Source organism: Tachysurus vachellii, chromosome 2 (genome assembly GCF_030014155.1).
Source record: "Tachysurus vachellii isolate PV-2020 chromosome 2, HZAU_Pvac_v1, whole genome shotgun sequence".
In the NCBI taxonomy this organism is placed as follows: domain Eukaryota; kingdom Metazoa; phylum Chordata; class Actinopteri; order Siluriformes; family Bagridae; genus Tachysurus; species Tachysurus vachellii.
In genome coordinates this window covers 19733591-19747149 of record NC_083461.1, presented here as the reverse complement: position 1 = coordinate 19747149, position 13559 = coordinate 19733591, and the positions used below count along the sequence as shown (strand labels likewise).

The following is a 13559-nucleotide window of genomic DNA, read 5'->3' as shown; positions in this document are numbered from 1 at the left end:
GCAGCACTGCCCTACACACAGAACGCAACCTGATTGGTGCACATCAGCCAGGGGGGCGTGGCTTCTCAATGCGGCGTTAATTTTTTATTTTTATTTTTTTTCTCTCAAGTAGTTCTGCTTAAGTCAAGTCCGCCGAACGCGATGAACATAGTTATATAAAAACATTCCCTTGTAAAGGGAAAATTTATATAAAAACTTTTCGAATAGTTACAAAGTTCACCGACTTCACTATTTGCTCCACAACAAACATCTCTCAGTTAATGTAACGTAGTAGCTATTATACACTAGCTAACGTTGTGTCTAAATAATTTCCCTCATAGCAACTAACAATTAACAATGACAACTGCGATAAACTACAGAATGATATTAGGAGTGAATTTGTTAAATATAAGAGACTTTTTATTATTATGAGCAGCAGTAGTGGATCAACAAGACCCAGTATATATGCTAATTAACAATTATAGATAAACAAACAAAAATAGAAGAAAAAATAATAAATATTATGTAATGTTAAAATGAATATTTGCAGATATTAATTTTTAAGTGTATAAATATACATACATGATTTGATGTTTATATATAATAGCTAACAGTGTGCACTGTTTAGACTGGTGCATTTGAAAGAATTTACACCATTGAGCCATATGTGCCCTTCTGTTTGGAGCCTAATGAGGGCAGATCGATGTGTAATGCCCTTCACTCAGGCCGAAGCTAATGCACTCAGGCATCAGGCCGCTCTGCTCCCTGGTTGAAGCCATGATTAGATTAGGAAAAGTGTGCAGGGTTTAGTCACGTCACATACCAGAGATGCGATATGCTGGATCACTCCAGCTCTAAGCCGCATTATGATAAATACTCAAACTCAAAAAAACAAAACCTGCATAAACTTTATAAAATTGGATTAAAAACCCCATCTGTTATTGCATAATAAAATATAACAATCATGTTCCAGTATAGTTTAGGCCATGCAACACTAGGATAGATGCATTAACATAATTAATATTCAGGGGCTTTTCTGTACAATTAATTTCTGTCGAAAAGCCCATGGGTGTGTCTTGCTCTACAGTCGAGGCATGTTAGCAGTTAACGATGTTAATGGCCACACATCCACACACAATTTTTATCACACACCTCAAGTGATGGAAATAGCAACTAATTGAGTCAAGAGTCAGACTACAAATACTTTTAGGAAGCAATTTTTTATTCAACCCATGTTGTGTCACAGGTTTAAATTCTAAAAATCCTAAAAACATGGCATGACATGGCAGCTGAACAAAATCTTAAAAAATCAATAAAAACTCCTACAATTTTGAATAAAACTCCAGAAACATGATGGATGTGTTCTGACACACAAGGATTTTTTTCAGTTTGTTCAGGATGGATTATTTTTAAGAAATTCAATGTATATGATTAGTCATGTGACTGTGAAATTCAGTGTGATAGACTTTGTAATAAAATGAACATTTCACTTTAAAGTTCAAAAACACTCAAGATTTGGCAAATGCTCTTTCACGCCTGGAGAGAATAAACTGACAAACACTAAAACTAGTGTTGCCTTTGGTGTTTACAAACCTCTCATTAGGGGGATAAATTAAAATGATTTTTGATTAACAGCAATAAATGATTTTTAAAAGTGAGTCTGTGTAGATTCTCAACATTCTAGGAAAAAACATCCTGTGCTTTACGCCAACTCATTAACCAATCACCTGAAATGTCTGTTCCGCTCTGTCCTTCAGTAGATTTACATAAATGACAAGTTCACCTGTTCATTCAGCCTGTATTATTAGAGTTTATGTGTCCAGCACTCACGCGACACTTTATCCCCAACTGTGTTAGCAGGAACTCATCCAGACGTAGCACTTGCTCTAACTGCCTGGCACCCCCTGCAGCGGCACTTCATTAAATACGCAATGAGAGCACTCTGCTTATGAAAAGACAAGAACAATACGCTTCTGCATGCTTTCCAAAAAAATCAAGAAGACGTGGAGAATATATTCCTGAACTGTTGGTTTCTATATTTGACACTAATTGCTCAATAATGACTACAGATTAGCTTATTCGTTGATGGTGCAGTAGCTAACATGATAATGCTCTTGATTATAAATGCTTTGAGGAGGTCACTACACTTGACTGGCCAACACCACGTGAGCCAAACGTAGCTAGAGCAAGATGGGAGTACTCTAGATACCTTCAACTGTCAAGAACCTTTGGTTTGGTGGTTGCTTACAAAGCAGGCCGTGAAGCTAGAAAATAAATCTAGTGAGCCTAGCCATGTTATGTGACCTGGAGAGTTTAACATGACCCAAGTGCTGCAGCTCTGAAAATTCATTAACAAGAACCCACTTCGGATGTAGGTTATTATTGCGCTCTTGGCAAAATGGTTTCCGTGTACTATCTCTTGTGATTCTCAAGGAACGCCCATCTTTCATTGTACAGACTTCACTACACTGCAAAAGCATAAAACGGTGAGCTCTGTTTTATGCAAAACAGAACTTATATGTAAACGATCTTAGCATCAGTTGATGTTATAAGCTCACAGATCACTTTTAGCAAGAAATGGGTAGATTTGTGGTCTCATGCCTGCTACTACACTCCCAGGCTCTGAATTATCCTTCTGTCCATCGTCTTGATCGGTCTATAGATGGTATTTGGATCGCCAAAAGCAGTGTGTGACGATGGAGCAGTGGGCTGCAACACAGAACACAGACGTGACGCATAGCTTCCGTCCTGCATTCCGGAGCAAGGACCCTGCAGAAGCAGATCCAAGTCCAGCTCACAACGATCCACTTTAGGCTGGCGGTGAACTGGTGGTGCTAACAGAGACAGGAGGCCAGAATCCCAATCCAATTCCGAAGAAGCAGGGGAGAAAGTGTCCGGGACAAGTGCAGACTCAATGCAGATGGAGGAGAAGGACTGAGACAGGAGAGAATTGCTGGAGGTCTTATTTGTAGAAGGGAAGGGGATACTAGGAACAAGCTTAGGAGGCTCCAGAAATGGTTGATTTTGGTAGACATCATCCTGGAAGAAAGGGTAGAGCTGAGGAGGACCAAGTTCAGATGATACATCTTTATTGTTTAGGTATATCTGACACACCAATTCTTCCTGTTGATCATCCTCTGGAGTTGGCACATTGATGAGGGAAACGTTCAATGAAGAATACTGCTCTGCAGTTTCACGCTTACATTGAGTAACGTCATTAGCCTCTGTGTGTCTGTTAATCCCGCTTTGCTCTAAGTGATGAAATCTCACATCGACACCTCTATTCTGGTTGGTTGGCTCAGACCGAAGGGAAGTCCGCCTCACCTTTGAGGCCTTTGGGCTGAGGGTGAAGGATCTGCTGCGCTTCCTGGGGTTCTCACCATCTGAAATCCTTGTGGACAATGATTGGGGCAGGGAATGAAAAGATGGGGAACAAGTGGTGGTTTCTACCATGGGTGTCTGTTCCCTTTCCATTAACCATGAACATGAAGGTAAATCATTCACAGTATCTTCCAGATGCTTTTTGGGACTTTTTAAACAAGTTGCTGAATCTTTGTCATCATTCAGCAATGTTTCTAGGCTAGGTAAATGTCTCAGAGAGATTTCTGCAGGCTCCTGTAGAGTACTTGGTTTATGACTATCTGCTACCACTCTTTGAGAAGGTGGCGTGAGCTCTACGGGTTTATTGTCTAAAATAAAATCATGCTGTTGGCGAGGACTGGGAATGTTGGTTTCAGAGTTTGATGAGTCTCGGTTTTTGTCCACAAACTTGGTTTCCAAGGAAGTGAAAGGAGGAGCATCTGCACAGGGCTCCTGAGGTTGAACTAAGGAGTCGCAGATACGTTCCTGTTGGACTAGGCTCGCAGGTCCTACCTCTTGATTTGTCAGACAGGTTTCCATTTCACTTTTACACTGCAGCTCTATTTCAGAAGGCGGAGCTACAGAGCCACTTGACAACCTGAAGAAAGAGAAATGGTTGAGAAATCTGTGCAATTCAACTGAGTCCTTCTCATAGCTAAATGTAGCAAGCTGTTATAACACGACCAACATGAGCAGGACCATCACAGAAAACTGATCTGGTCAGAACAGAGATTTAGAAAGATATGCATGAGCATGATGTTTCCAGGAAATCTCCCACATGGTCCCTATACATCACCTAGGTGCAGAGCGCAACCCCCCATATGACTGATAGTTCAACCATATTCTGTGACTAACTGTGACACTGTAACAGACCATTTATAGACATCAGAGACAGGAAAAAAAAAAAGAAGATCAGCTCACCTCATCATTAGTGCATCAACCTGCGGGTCTTTACATCCTGAAAAAACGTCAGCCATGGCAGTCATCAGTTGGTCCACCACAGCATAATTATTAAAGTCCTCCACAAAGCGCAGATGAACATCTGACTGCAAGTGCTGTTAAACAAAACCACACAAAGAACAAGAACTGACTAAAACAGTTTCCTAATATAAGGATGCTTAAGAAAGACACTGAGACAAAGTCCATTGTTAATAAAAGAAAAATTGAATTGAAAGCTACACATCATTGTTTTTACGTCAACTCGTAAACCCCATAACAAATGCTCACCTCATCCTGATCGCTGTACTTTCTCTGGCAGCACTCGCAGTAACCCAGGTTCTTCTTTTTGTGAGACGTTTTTGGGGAAGGAGCTGCTGATAGTTTATCCTGGCTACTGATGGGCTCTTCATTTTTTCTGTGAGGAAAGAAAGGAAACAGCTAATTACTGTGAAGTACAATAATGGAATCCGTGTGTTTGCAATGAGCTATGAGAGGAGTAAAGGGGAAAGACAAAAAGAAAGGGAAAAGGTGGTGTCTTTCTAATTATGATTTTGTGATCAGCAACTACGTTTTTCTGGACGTTGTAAAGCATTAAACTTACTGAAATGCTCTACAAACCCACAGGCGAGTGGAGACATAGTTTTGAAAAAATAGCACAAAGAAAAAGAATGGTGTATTTCACTGTTGTGCTTTATTTTCATATAAATATTCACCCAAATTTATCCTTGCTCAACCCGTCTTCTCTCGTCTTTAAAAGCTGAACTGGAGCAGGATTCTCAAAAGGACTGAATCTTCTGGTGTAGCTCAGCATGGGGAAATCCAAAGACTGGCCATGCAACGGCCTGTACTTCCTTTTACACAAACACACAAAATGCAAACAATAAAAAAAAAAAAAATGATGTCAGACTAAGCTGCTCCACGAAGTTAATGGAGCAATTTCACTGGAGCAAAGTTCATCAACATGGTGACTTTTAGAACTAACACAGAACATGAAACGTACTAGGTAGAAGTGGGCTGAAGCGCTAACAAGCTAGAGAATTCTCAAAGCATGTGTGTGTGCGTGCTGCAACATCTGAAATGAACACGTCTTCTTACACAATAACCCTTCATTAGCTAATAGCAGTGAAGAATAGCTTCTTTTAACGCTGTGGTGTAGCAGGGGGTGAAACAGATATCCATTTTCCTTAAAAGGCCTCATGAGGGGGTTCGCCCTCACCGTACTCATCTAACTTAGCTAATGAAGCTTTAATGCTATTAAATTAAGTGATATGTGACCCCTGTGAGATGAAACAGGATTAAAAACATCAGAAAGATGGTTGAAGACCTTTACTGTTAAATCCAAACACTCCAGAGTCCATGAGTATTTTTTCTACAGTCCCAAAAATTAAGAAATAAATCTCACACACACAAACCTGCATCATTCAGACTATGTGCTGGTTTTTATCATCATATCAATGAATATCATCATCATCATCATCATTATTATTATAATTTTAGGATCAGTATGCTCTTTTAAAATTAATAAAATATCACAGAATACATTGTGAGTGATATTTTGAACTAAAACATTGGTACACTTACATTTAAACATGATTTGAACACTGCAGCAAACCATGTAACTCCATGTATTGCCTACCTGCCGCTGATATCAGGTGAAGACCGGCAAGTCTGACTAGTTATTATTAACCTGCTGAAGCTAATTTATTTTCTGACTCTAACTGAGCTTAGTATTAATTTGAACAGCTTATACTGTTTTGATTTCCGCTGAATCGGCAGGATTCTGATCTTTTATACCAAAAAGTTATTTAGATTGATCTCTGGTGATGGTTTAACACACATCACCACTGCTTATAATGTAAACGTACACACCAGTGTTTTATTGTGCATTTGTGCAGTGTGTATTTTCCTCTTTAGAGGAGACTTGGTGTGTTTGTGGAGCTCACCTGCTTGAGTCCTCCACCTTCACAAAGTCCACCTTAAGACTGCCAGCTGCAACACAGGAAACACACATACACAAAAGGAATGTATTGTACTGTACACTCATATAGAAGAAAATAATAATGAAACAATAATCAACTTATCAGTACCTTTGATGACACACAAACTTGAATTCTTCTCCTTTATAAAAACACACACACACGCACACACAGAGTTTTCCAAAAATTTCCAAATGCAGGAATAAAACACTAAAATCAAGGTACTAAGAAACTAAAAAGAATGAAACAACATTAAAAAATTATTTGTGAAAAGGTTATTAAATAAATTAATAACTAGTACCTCTCTCTTACGGTGTGTGTGAGTGGAGCGTTGTGAACTCAGATCCTCTACAACCTTCATAAACTCTGAGATATTAACCGAGTTAAAGATATGTACATTATACAGTGCTCTGCGTGTGTGAGCTACCAGACGTACAAACAGCTCCACCTACAGTCACTATAAACACACACACAAACTAATACATAAACTATAAATAGATATACTATATATAAATAGATAAACTATATATACACATCTTTGATTACACATTATTTAACATTAAATATATAATGTTAGTTAATTTGAAATAAAGACATTTGAGATGCTAAAAAGATACGTTCTACAGAGACGATTTTCACTCCCCAGTAACGGGCAGCGCTGGACAACACACCACCCCGAGACTGCTCCTGAAACCATCACACACAGCAGAATTTATTATTTACACACACAGAGATACACAGAGTATTAATGTTTGAAGTAAAGATTTACGTACGTTATTGCGGATGGCTTTCTCCAACAAGGCTTTTCCTCGGCTGCCGCACACCTGCACACAATCACATTCAATTACTACTGAATCACTTGGCTCCATGTGATTCATCGTGACTTTTTCTGAACAACTGAGTCATTATTTGATCCATATGATTCACTGACTTGTCCCAAGTTTTGTTTTTTTTAATGACTTTAAAGCTTCTGTAATGTACACCCACGCTCACCGGTGCTCTCAACGGGGTTCCCGGGCGCTGGGCCACATCATTCCTGCTCTGTCTCTGCTCATGAGGAGAATTGTGACCTTTGACCTTTCCTGATGAGGCTGTGATGGTACTCAGGGTGTCCCTGTTTCCCGTGATGACGACATTCACATCCTTATAGAGAAAACTCTCCACTTTCTGCATTAAAAATAAATTAAAAATAAATTGAACTATTGAGGCCACACCTTCTTGTGTGTAAGTTTGCTCTGTTGTGGACTCCATGTTCCTTATCTAGATGTCCAGGATGTAAATTTATGTTTCTGTACTGGGATTGGGCCACAAACATGGTATTAAAATATCATCATAATTATTTTCCTGTAAAAGCACGTCCCCGAGTTTAAAACTCAAACTCCTTTGTCCTGTGTCCTCCTGCTGTTCATCAGAAAATATGGTATCATCACATAATCTGCATACGATATAATATACTCCCTATCATATAGTATTGTATTTTCACACTGTCTCACATTACATCATATTGTACCGTTTTGTATATCGTATATTGTCAAATCTTTTGTCGTATCATATCTTATAGTACAAGGGAGTGATGTTTACCCCTCCAAGGCGAATGATGAGTTTGGTGAGGACGCTGGTCGAGTTACTCTTCAACTCATCCAGGTAAAAGGACTTCCCTTCCAGCGGACGGGGGCCAGGCATGAGAGTCCCCAGTGGCTCACACACTGCTAACAGACGCTGCATTACACCAATTCACCTGTACATACACACACACACACATATATATACATACATATATACATACATACATATATACATCCGTACGTACGTATATATACATACGCATATATACATACATACACATACATACGTATATATGTGTATTGTGTGTGTGTATATATATATTATACACACACACATACATTATATATATATATATATATATATATATATATATATATATATATATATATATATATATATATATATATATATATATATATATACACATACACACACACATACACACACACACACATACACACACACACACACACACACACACACATAAGTAAAATACTGTCTAAGACTCCTTGAGGCATGCTGAGTCAAACGATACCAAACGGTTTTCGGACGGCCAGTTTGAATTTTCAAGTTAAGTTCAGTATTTTACCAATACAATGCCATATCGCTACGAAACTTGGTATGGTTCATCAGCGACATGTTCTGAGCGCATCTGATCGGCTTGACCCCGGTATCGCTGCTTGCAACTATATTTTTTATTTCTTTCTGGAATCACAGAAGAATAAAATTTAACGTCACCGACATTTAAGTTCATAATTATTCATTGTTATTATTAGTGTACTTTACAAGCTCAGTGTATTAAGCTGTTTGTCTGTCATTTATATTATTTGTGTGAGTGAGTGTGTGTGTAAGTGTGTGTGTAAGTGAGTGTGTGTGTGTGTGTCTCTGTGCATCAAAAATATGCTTAGTAACTGTTTAAAGGGTTTTTGTGTGTGTGTGTGTGTGTGTGTGAATGTGTGTGTTTGTGTGTGTGTGTGGTGTGTGAGAGTGTGTGTCTGTATGTGTGAGTGTGTGTGTGAGTGTGTGTGTGTGAGTGTGTGTCTGTATGTGTGAGTGTGAATGTGTGTGAGTGTGAGTGTAAATGTGTGTGTGTGTGTGAGTGCACGTGTGTGTGTGTCCATGTCTGTGTGTGTTCGTTCCTCGTATGTGAAAACATACTTGGCAATAAAGTGTGTGTGTGAGTGTGTGTGTCTGTGTGAAAGTGTGTGTGAGAGTGTGTGTGTGTAAATGTGAGTGTGTGTGAATGTGTGTGTGAATGTGTGTCTGTCTGTGTGTGTGTGTGTGAGTGTGTGTGTCTGTGTGTGTGAGAGGGTGTGTGAGTGTGTGTGTGTCTGTGTGAGTGTGTGTGTCTGTGTGTGTGAGTGAGAGTGTGTGAGTGTGTGTGTGAGTGTGTGTGTGTAAATGCGTGTGTATGTGAGTGTGTGAGTATGTGAGTGTGAGAGTGTGTGTAAATGTGTGTGTAAGAGTGTGTGTTCCTCGTCTGTGTGTGTGTGTGTGTGTGTGTGTGTGTGTGAGTGTGAGTGTCTGTGTGTGTGAGAGGGTGTGTGAGAGTGAGTGTGTGTGTGTGTGTGAGTGTCTGTGTGTCTGAGTGTGTGTGTGAGTGTGTGTGTGTCTGTGTGAGTGTGTGTGTGTGTGAGAGAGTGTGAGTAAGTGTGTGTGTGTAAATGTGTGTGTAAGTGTGTGTGTTCCTCATAAAGACCTTTGTGATTCTGATTCTGATGTTGCAAGAATCTTGCCTCTAGGCCTTACGATTCAGCACAAAATTGGGTATTTGGACTGTTGGTGGCGCTAGACGGTTTGACACACCAAAGTTGGTACTGTAACTTCTAAGACTGGCCTCTACATGTGTGCCAAATTTCATAACTTTCCTACGTACGGTTCTATGGGCTGCCATTGACTTCAATGACGGACGGAAGAATAATAATAATAAGAAGAAGAAGAAGAAAACTAACGATAACAATAGGTGTCTACGCCCCTTCGGGGCTTGACCCCTAATAATAATAATAATAATAATAATAATAATAATAAGAAGAAGAAGAAGAAGAAAACTAACGATAACAATAGGTGTCTACGCCCCTTCGGTGCTTGACCCCTAATAAAATATTTATAAAGCATACACTTAAAAAGTAACACAAATCAACAGAAAACCAAGGATTAAACAGATTTATTCTATTTATTCAGTATTAAAACTATAGCTCAAAATGCCTCCTCAGACGTGGTTATTAACTCTTTCGTATATTTATAGTTTATTGTTGTTGTTGTTATTATGGTTTCTGTGCAGTGTAGCTCAGCTCTAGCTCCGTTAGCCAGCAAGCTACATGTTAGCAGTTACAACGCCGCTTACTTTACGACAGAAATGTCATCAAATTCACTCTTACCTTTAATAAGGACGCTTAACTGTGAAAAGATTATTCAATAAATCACAGTTTAAAACGTTCAACCGGGACGAAAACGTTCAAGTTACTGAACAAAGTCTGCATAAACAAGCACCGTGTGAAAGCTTTTCAAAATCCCCTCCCAAACGTTCACCTGCGGTTCGCTCTCAAATCAAACATCTAGTGCACTAAGTAGGATGCGGGTTGTATAGCAAACGGAGGGCACGAATATAGTGAAGAGATATTGATTTGGAAGTGACCCAGGTCCCGTGTTGTTTAGAGGTAGTGTTGTGACTGTTGAGCTCCCCCTGGCGGAACGGAGTAGGCGCAATGAGTAACATTAAGCCAAGGGGAGAGTGATCACACAAGCCAAAAAATACTGTATATTTTTAATAAAATTTTTATTTTATCATTTAGTAAACGTTTTTAATCCATTTCATGCAGCAATTTAATTTTTTACACTTTTTTTTTTTACCGAATTTTGCTCTTAAAAGAGTAACAGGTTTTGTTTTTTAAGCACGGTACAAGCAAATACAGACATTAAGGGCATTCTAATAATTACATGTAATTTAATTTAATAACAAAAAAAATGTTTTTGTTCATTCATTCATTAAATAAATAAATAAAAATTTAGTCTAGAATGTGTGTAACAGGTTGTACTCGACTTCACTCACTTTCACACTATCGTAAATAAAAAGGAGAGACATTTGTTTTATTTTTCTTCTTGCCAACGTTCTTCAGAAAATTCAGATGATGCAACCTCCAGGTGAATCATGGGATGTTCCAAATATTTCAGAAGCAGAATCTATAATGGATGACTTCTGGAAAAGGATGTTTCAGGAAGGAAATGTTAAATGGATTCACATATTAATGGAAAAAGTGTCATTTAAAGGTTAAGTGTAGATATGGTGATATAGAGGTTGGTGTGAAGGAATTTTATGTGTTTAGTGGCCCAAATGAAATGAGGGCAATAGAGCTTTGGGCTTTTCTGCTCAGAATGGCTGTACAGAGTGGTTCCGACGCATTTTACACATTTGCATGGTGCTTTTTAGTCACAGCATTCTGCTGTCCGAGATCTCTGAGGTCATAAAATCAGTCTCACTCAAAGCTTCTTCCTTTTCAGAATAAATAGCGATAGGCAACTGCAACTGTTTAAAATATGGATAGGAATGGATAATAGCACTTTTTTGGGCCTCTGTGTGGATATTAAATGCTCTCGAATAGCTTTTAAAAACCCCAGGAGAGTTGTGTGGGTTGCGCTTCATTTATTTTACAGGAGCTATCCTGCAGTAATTTGAATTTACAGTTAATAGCATTCTGGGTGTTCCTGTGTGTATTCCCGCTTCAGCTGCAGCTTTTCCCAGGATAAACACAAGCCTGAATCAGATAAAGTGCTTACTGAAAGTGAGTGCTGACATATTAGGGCCCCCCCCCAAAAAAAAACAAAAAAAAACACAAAAGCACTGTTTAATTTCTCTTTTTACATCCTCTGTCACAATGACAACCATCTGTTCGCTAGCTAGGTATTTTTACGAACAGGTCTGATTGCTGCACAAGAATTGTTGGTGTTTGATTAGAGACGCCACAAACCATGTCCAGATGAAGCCCCGCCCCAAACCAGGAGAAGTAAGAAAGTCTCTGCATTAAACAGGGAAGAAACATAAGATTTGAAGATTTTTATGAAACTAGTCTGCTGGTTAACTTTGTTTGCCATGTGTTTAACTCTAAATAAATGCTTGATGAATAAGTCCCACTGATTTTGTGCTGCTGTAGGAAAACAGTCCCATAATTGCACATGGTGGTTAAATTTGCAATGCTGTATCGCCTCAGCCAATCAGTTACTGGCTCTTTACATCACCTAATATTCATTAATCTGTTGTAAAATAAACTAATGTCAGAGGAGACAAAAACCTTAACTTGAAAACATAAAAGTATTTTATTGTTCGTTTACACAGAATTTTAATTCAGTTTCATCATTCATCTTGAAAGCAAACGGCAACGATGCCACGATGCATTCTGGGTAATGCTGATATTACTCGATCCTCTCCAGTGATAAAGTTATAGAACATTCTTTAACATGGCCCTCAACCTGTGACAAAGTAAATAAACAGGGCTGAACCGAGTGCACCTGCTTTCCAACAGAGAATCCATGTTTCAAACTTAACATGGAGAAAATAAAACCCAGACATTATATAATTTACACAAAAAAAATATAATGAGTGAGAAATCAGGAATGTTACTCTTTCACTTTTACCCCAAATGCAGCCCATCACATTTTCAGTGTTTGCTTCTGTAAGTAATGAAGCTTAGAGCTACAGTTTAACAGCCACACAATGGTGTTAATAAAAATGTTTTCACTGTGAGGAGACTTTTATTTATTTATTGGTTAAGGAGTCTCAATCGTCAGAGATACTGAACAACACACAGCTTTTTTTTTGTACTTTGTTAACATTATAAGAGAGAAACACAAACTTTGCTGAGGAAGAATGATTTGAGATTCATCTTCAAAGTGGTGCTTTTGAGTCAGAAGCTCCTCTGAGTTTGATGTGACCTGATGTAGATGCGAATAACTCCTGAAGATATGCAACTGATGCCGTATTCAGTGCAACATGCTAAACCGGTGGCTAGCTTGTTAGCTATGTTAGCATCATAGCTCTTGTCTCCTTTGATGGACTGCATGTGGTGTAACGTCATCATCTGCGATTTAATATGAACCAGTTTCTACTGCAACAAATCCAACAAGACTAACAACAACAAAAGAAAGACAGAAAGAAAGAAATTAAAATGTAACAGCAGCACCAAACAAAAATATCCTCAACGAGAAACAGACGCTAACCGTCGCTTCAGTTCAGTTCTGTTTCTGATCTTCCTGTGATTGGGCTCTGGATTAGCTCAAAGGAAATTTTCAATCTCTTTCATGTCTGACATCCAGAAACAAACAAACAAACAAAAAAAAACACTCTGCACTCAACATATTCCTTTAAATTTTAAAGGAAAGACTCAATAACACAAAGTTCTGATGCTCGCAGTTGTGGATTCTGTGTGTGAGCATGTCACCCTTCTTTGGAGACAGCAAAGAATAAAACATAGAAGTTGTTTCTTTCCGTAATTTCCACCATGGAGTAGAGTCAAAAAGGGAAACGCTTTTACATTTCCGAATCCTTCAGCATGCTAACAATAAAGCTACTCCAAAGTAGCTAAAAAAACAATTTCAGTCTCTTGCTTCCATAAAAAAACCATGTCCCCTGTGTGCATGTTTCTTTAATTTAGAAAAGGACAAAATCTGACACCAGCTGTGTTTACGAAGACTGCAGATACAGGTTTATAGCCTCTACCCACAATCCTCTATGGGAATTTCAGCTGT

General features: G+C 38.6%; 1 protein-coding gene across 1 annotated transcript; it reads right to left on the bottom strand.

The window, feature by feature from the left end:
* Positions 1 to 1183: 1183 nt before the first annotated feature.
* On the bottom strand, positions 1184 to 10335 carry dbf4b (DBF4 zinc finger B). Its single transcript, XM_060862513.1, has 12 exons — positions 10199 to 10335; positions 7836 to 7992; positions 7248 to 7421; positions 7028 to 7078; positions 6872 to 6941; positions 6556 to 6620; positions 6366 to 6396; positions 6222 to 6267; positions 4992 to 5129; positions 4567 to 4693; positions 4261 to 4394; positions 1184 to 3937 (listed from the first exon to the last, which is right to left on the bottom strand). The coding sequence occupies exons 2-12, from the start codon at positions 7977 to 7979 to the stop codon at positions 2587 to 2589; spliced, it is 2331 nt and encodes a 776-aa protein (XP_060718496.1). The 5' UTR covers positions 7980 to 7992; positions 10199 to 10335; the 3' UTR covers positions 1184 to 2586.
* Between the last annotated feature and the right edge of the window lie 3224 nt (positions 10336 to 13559).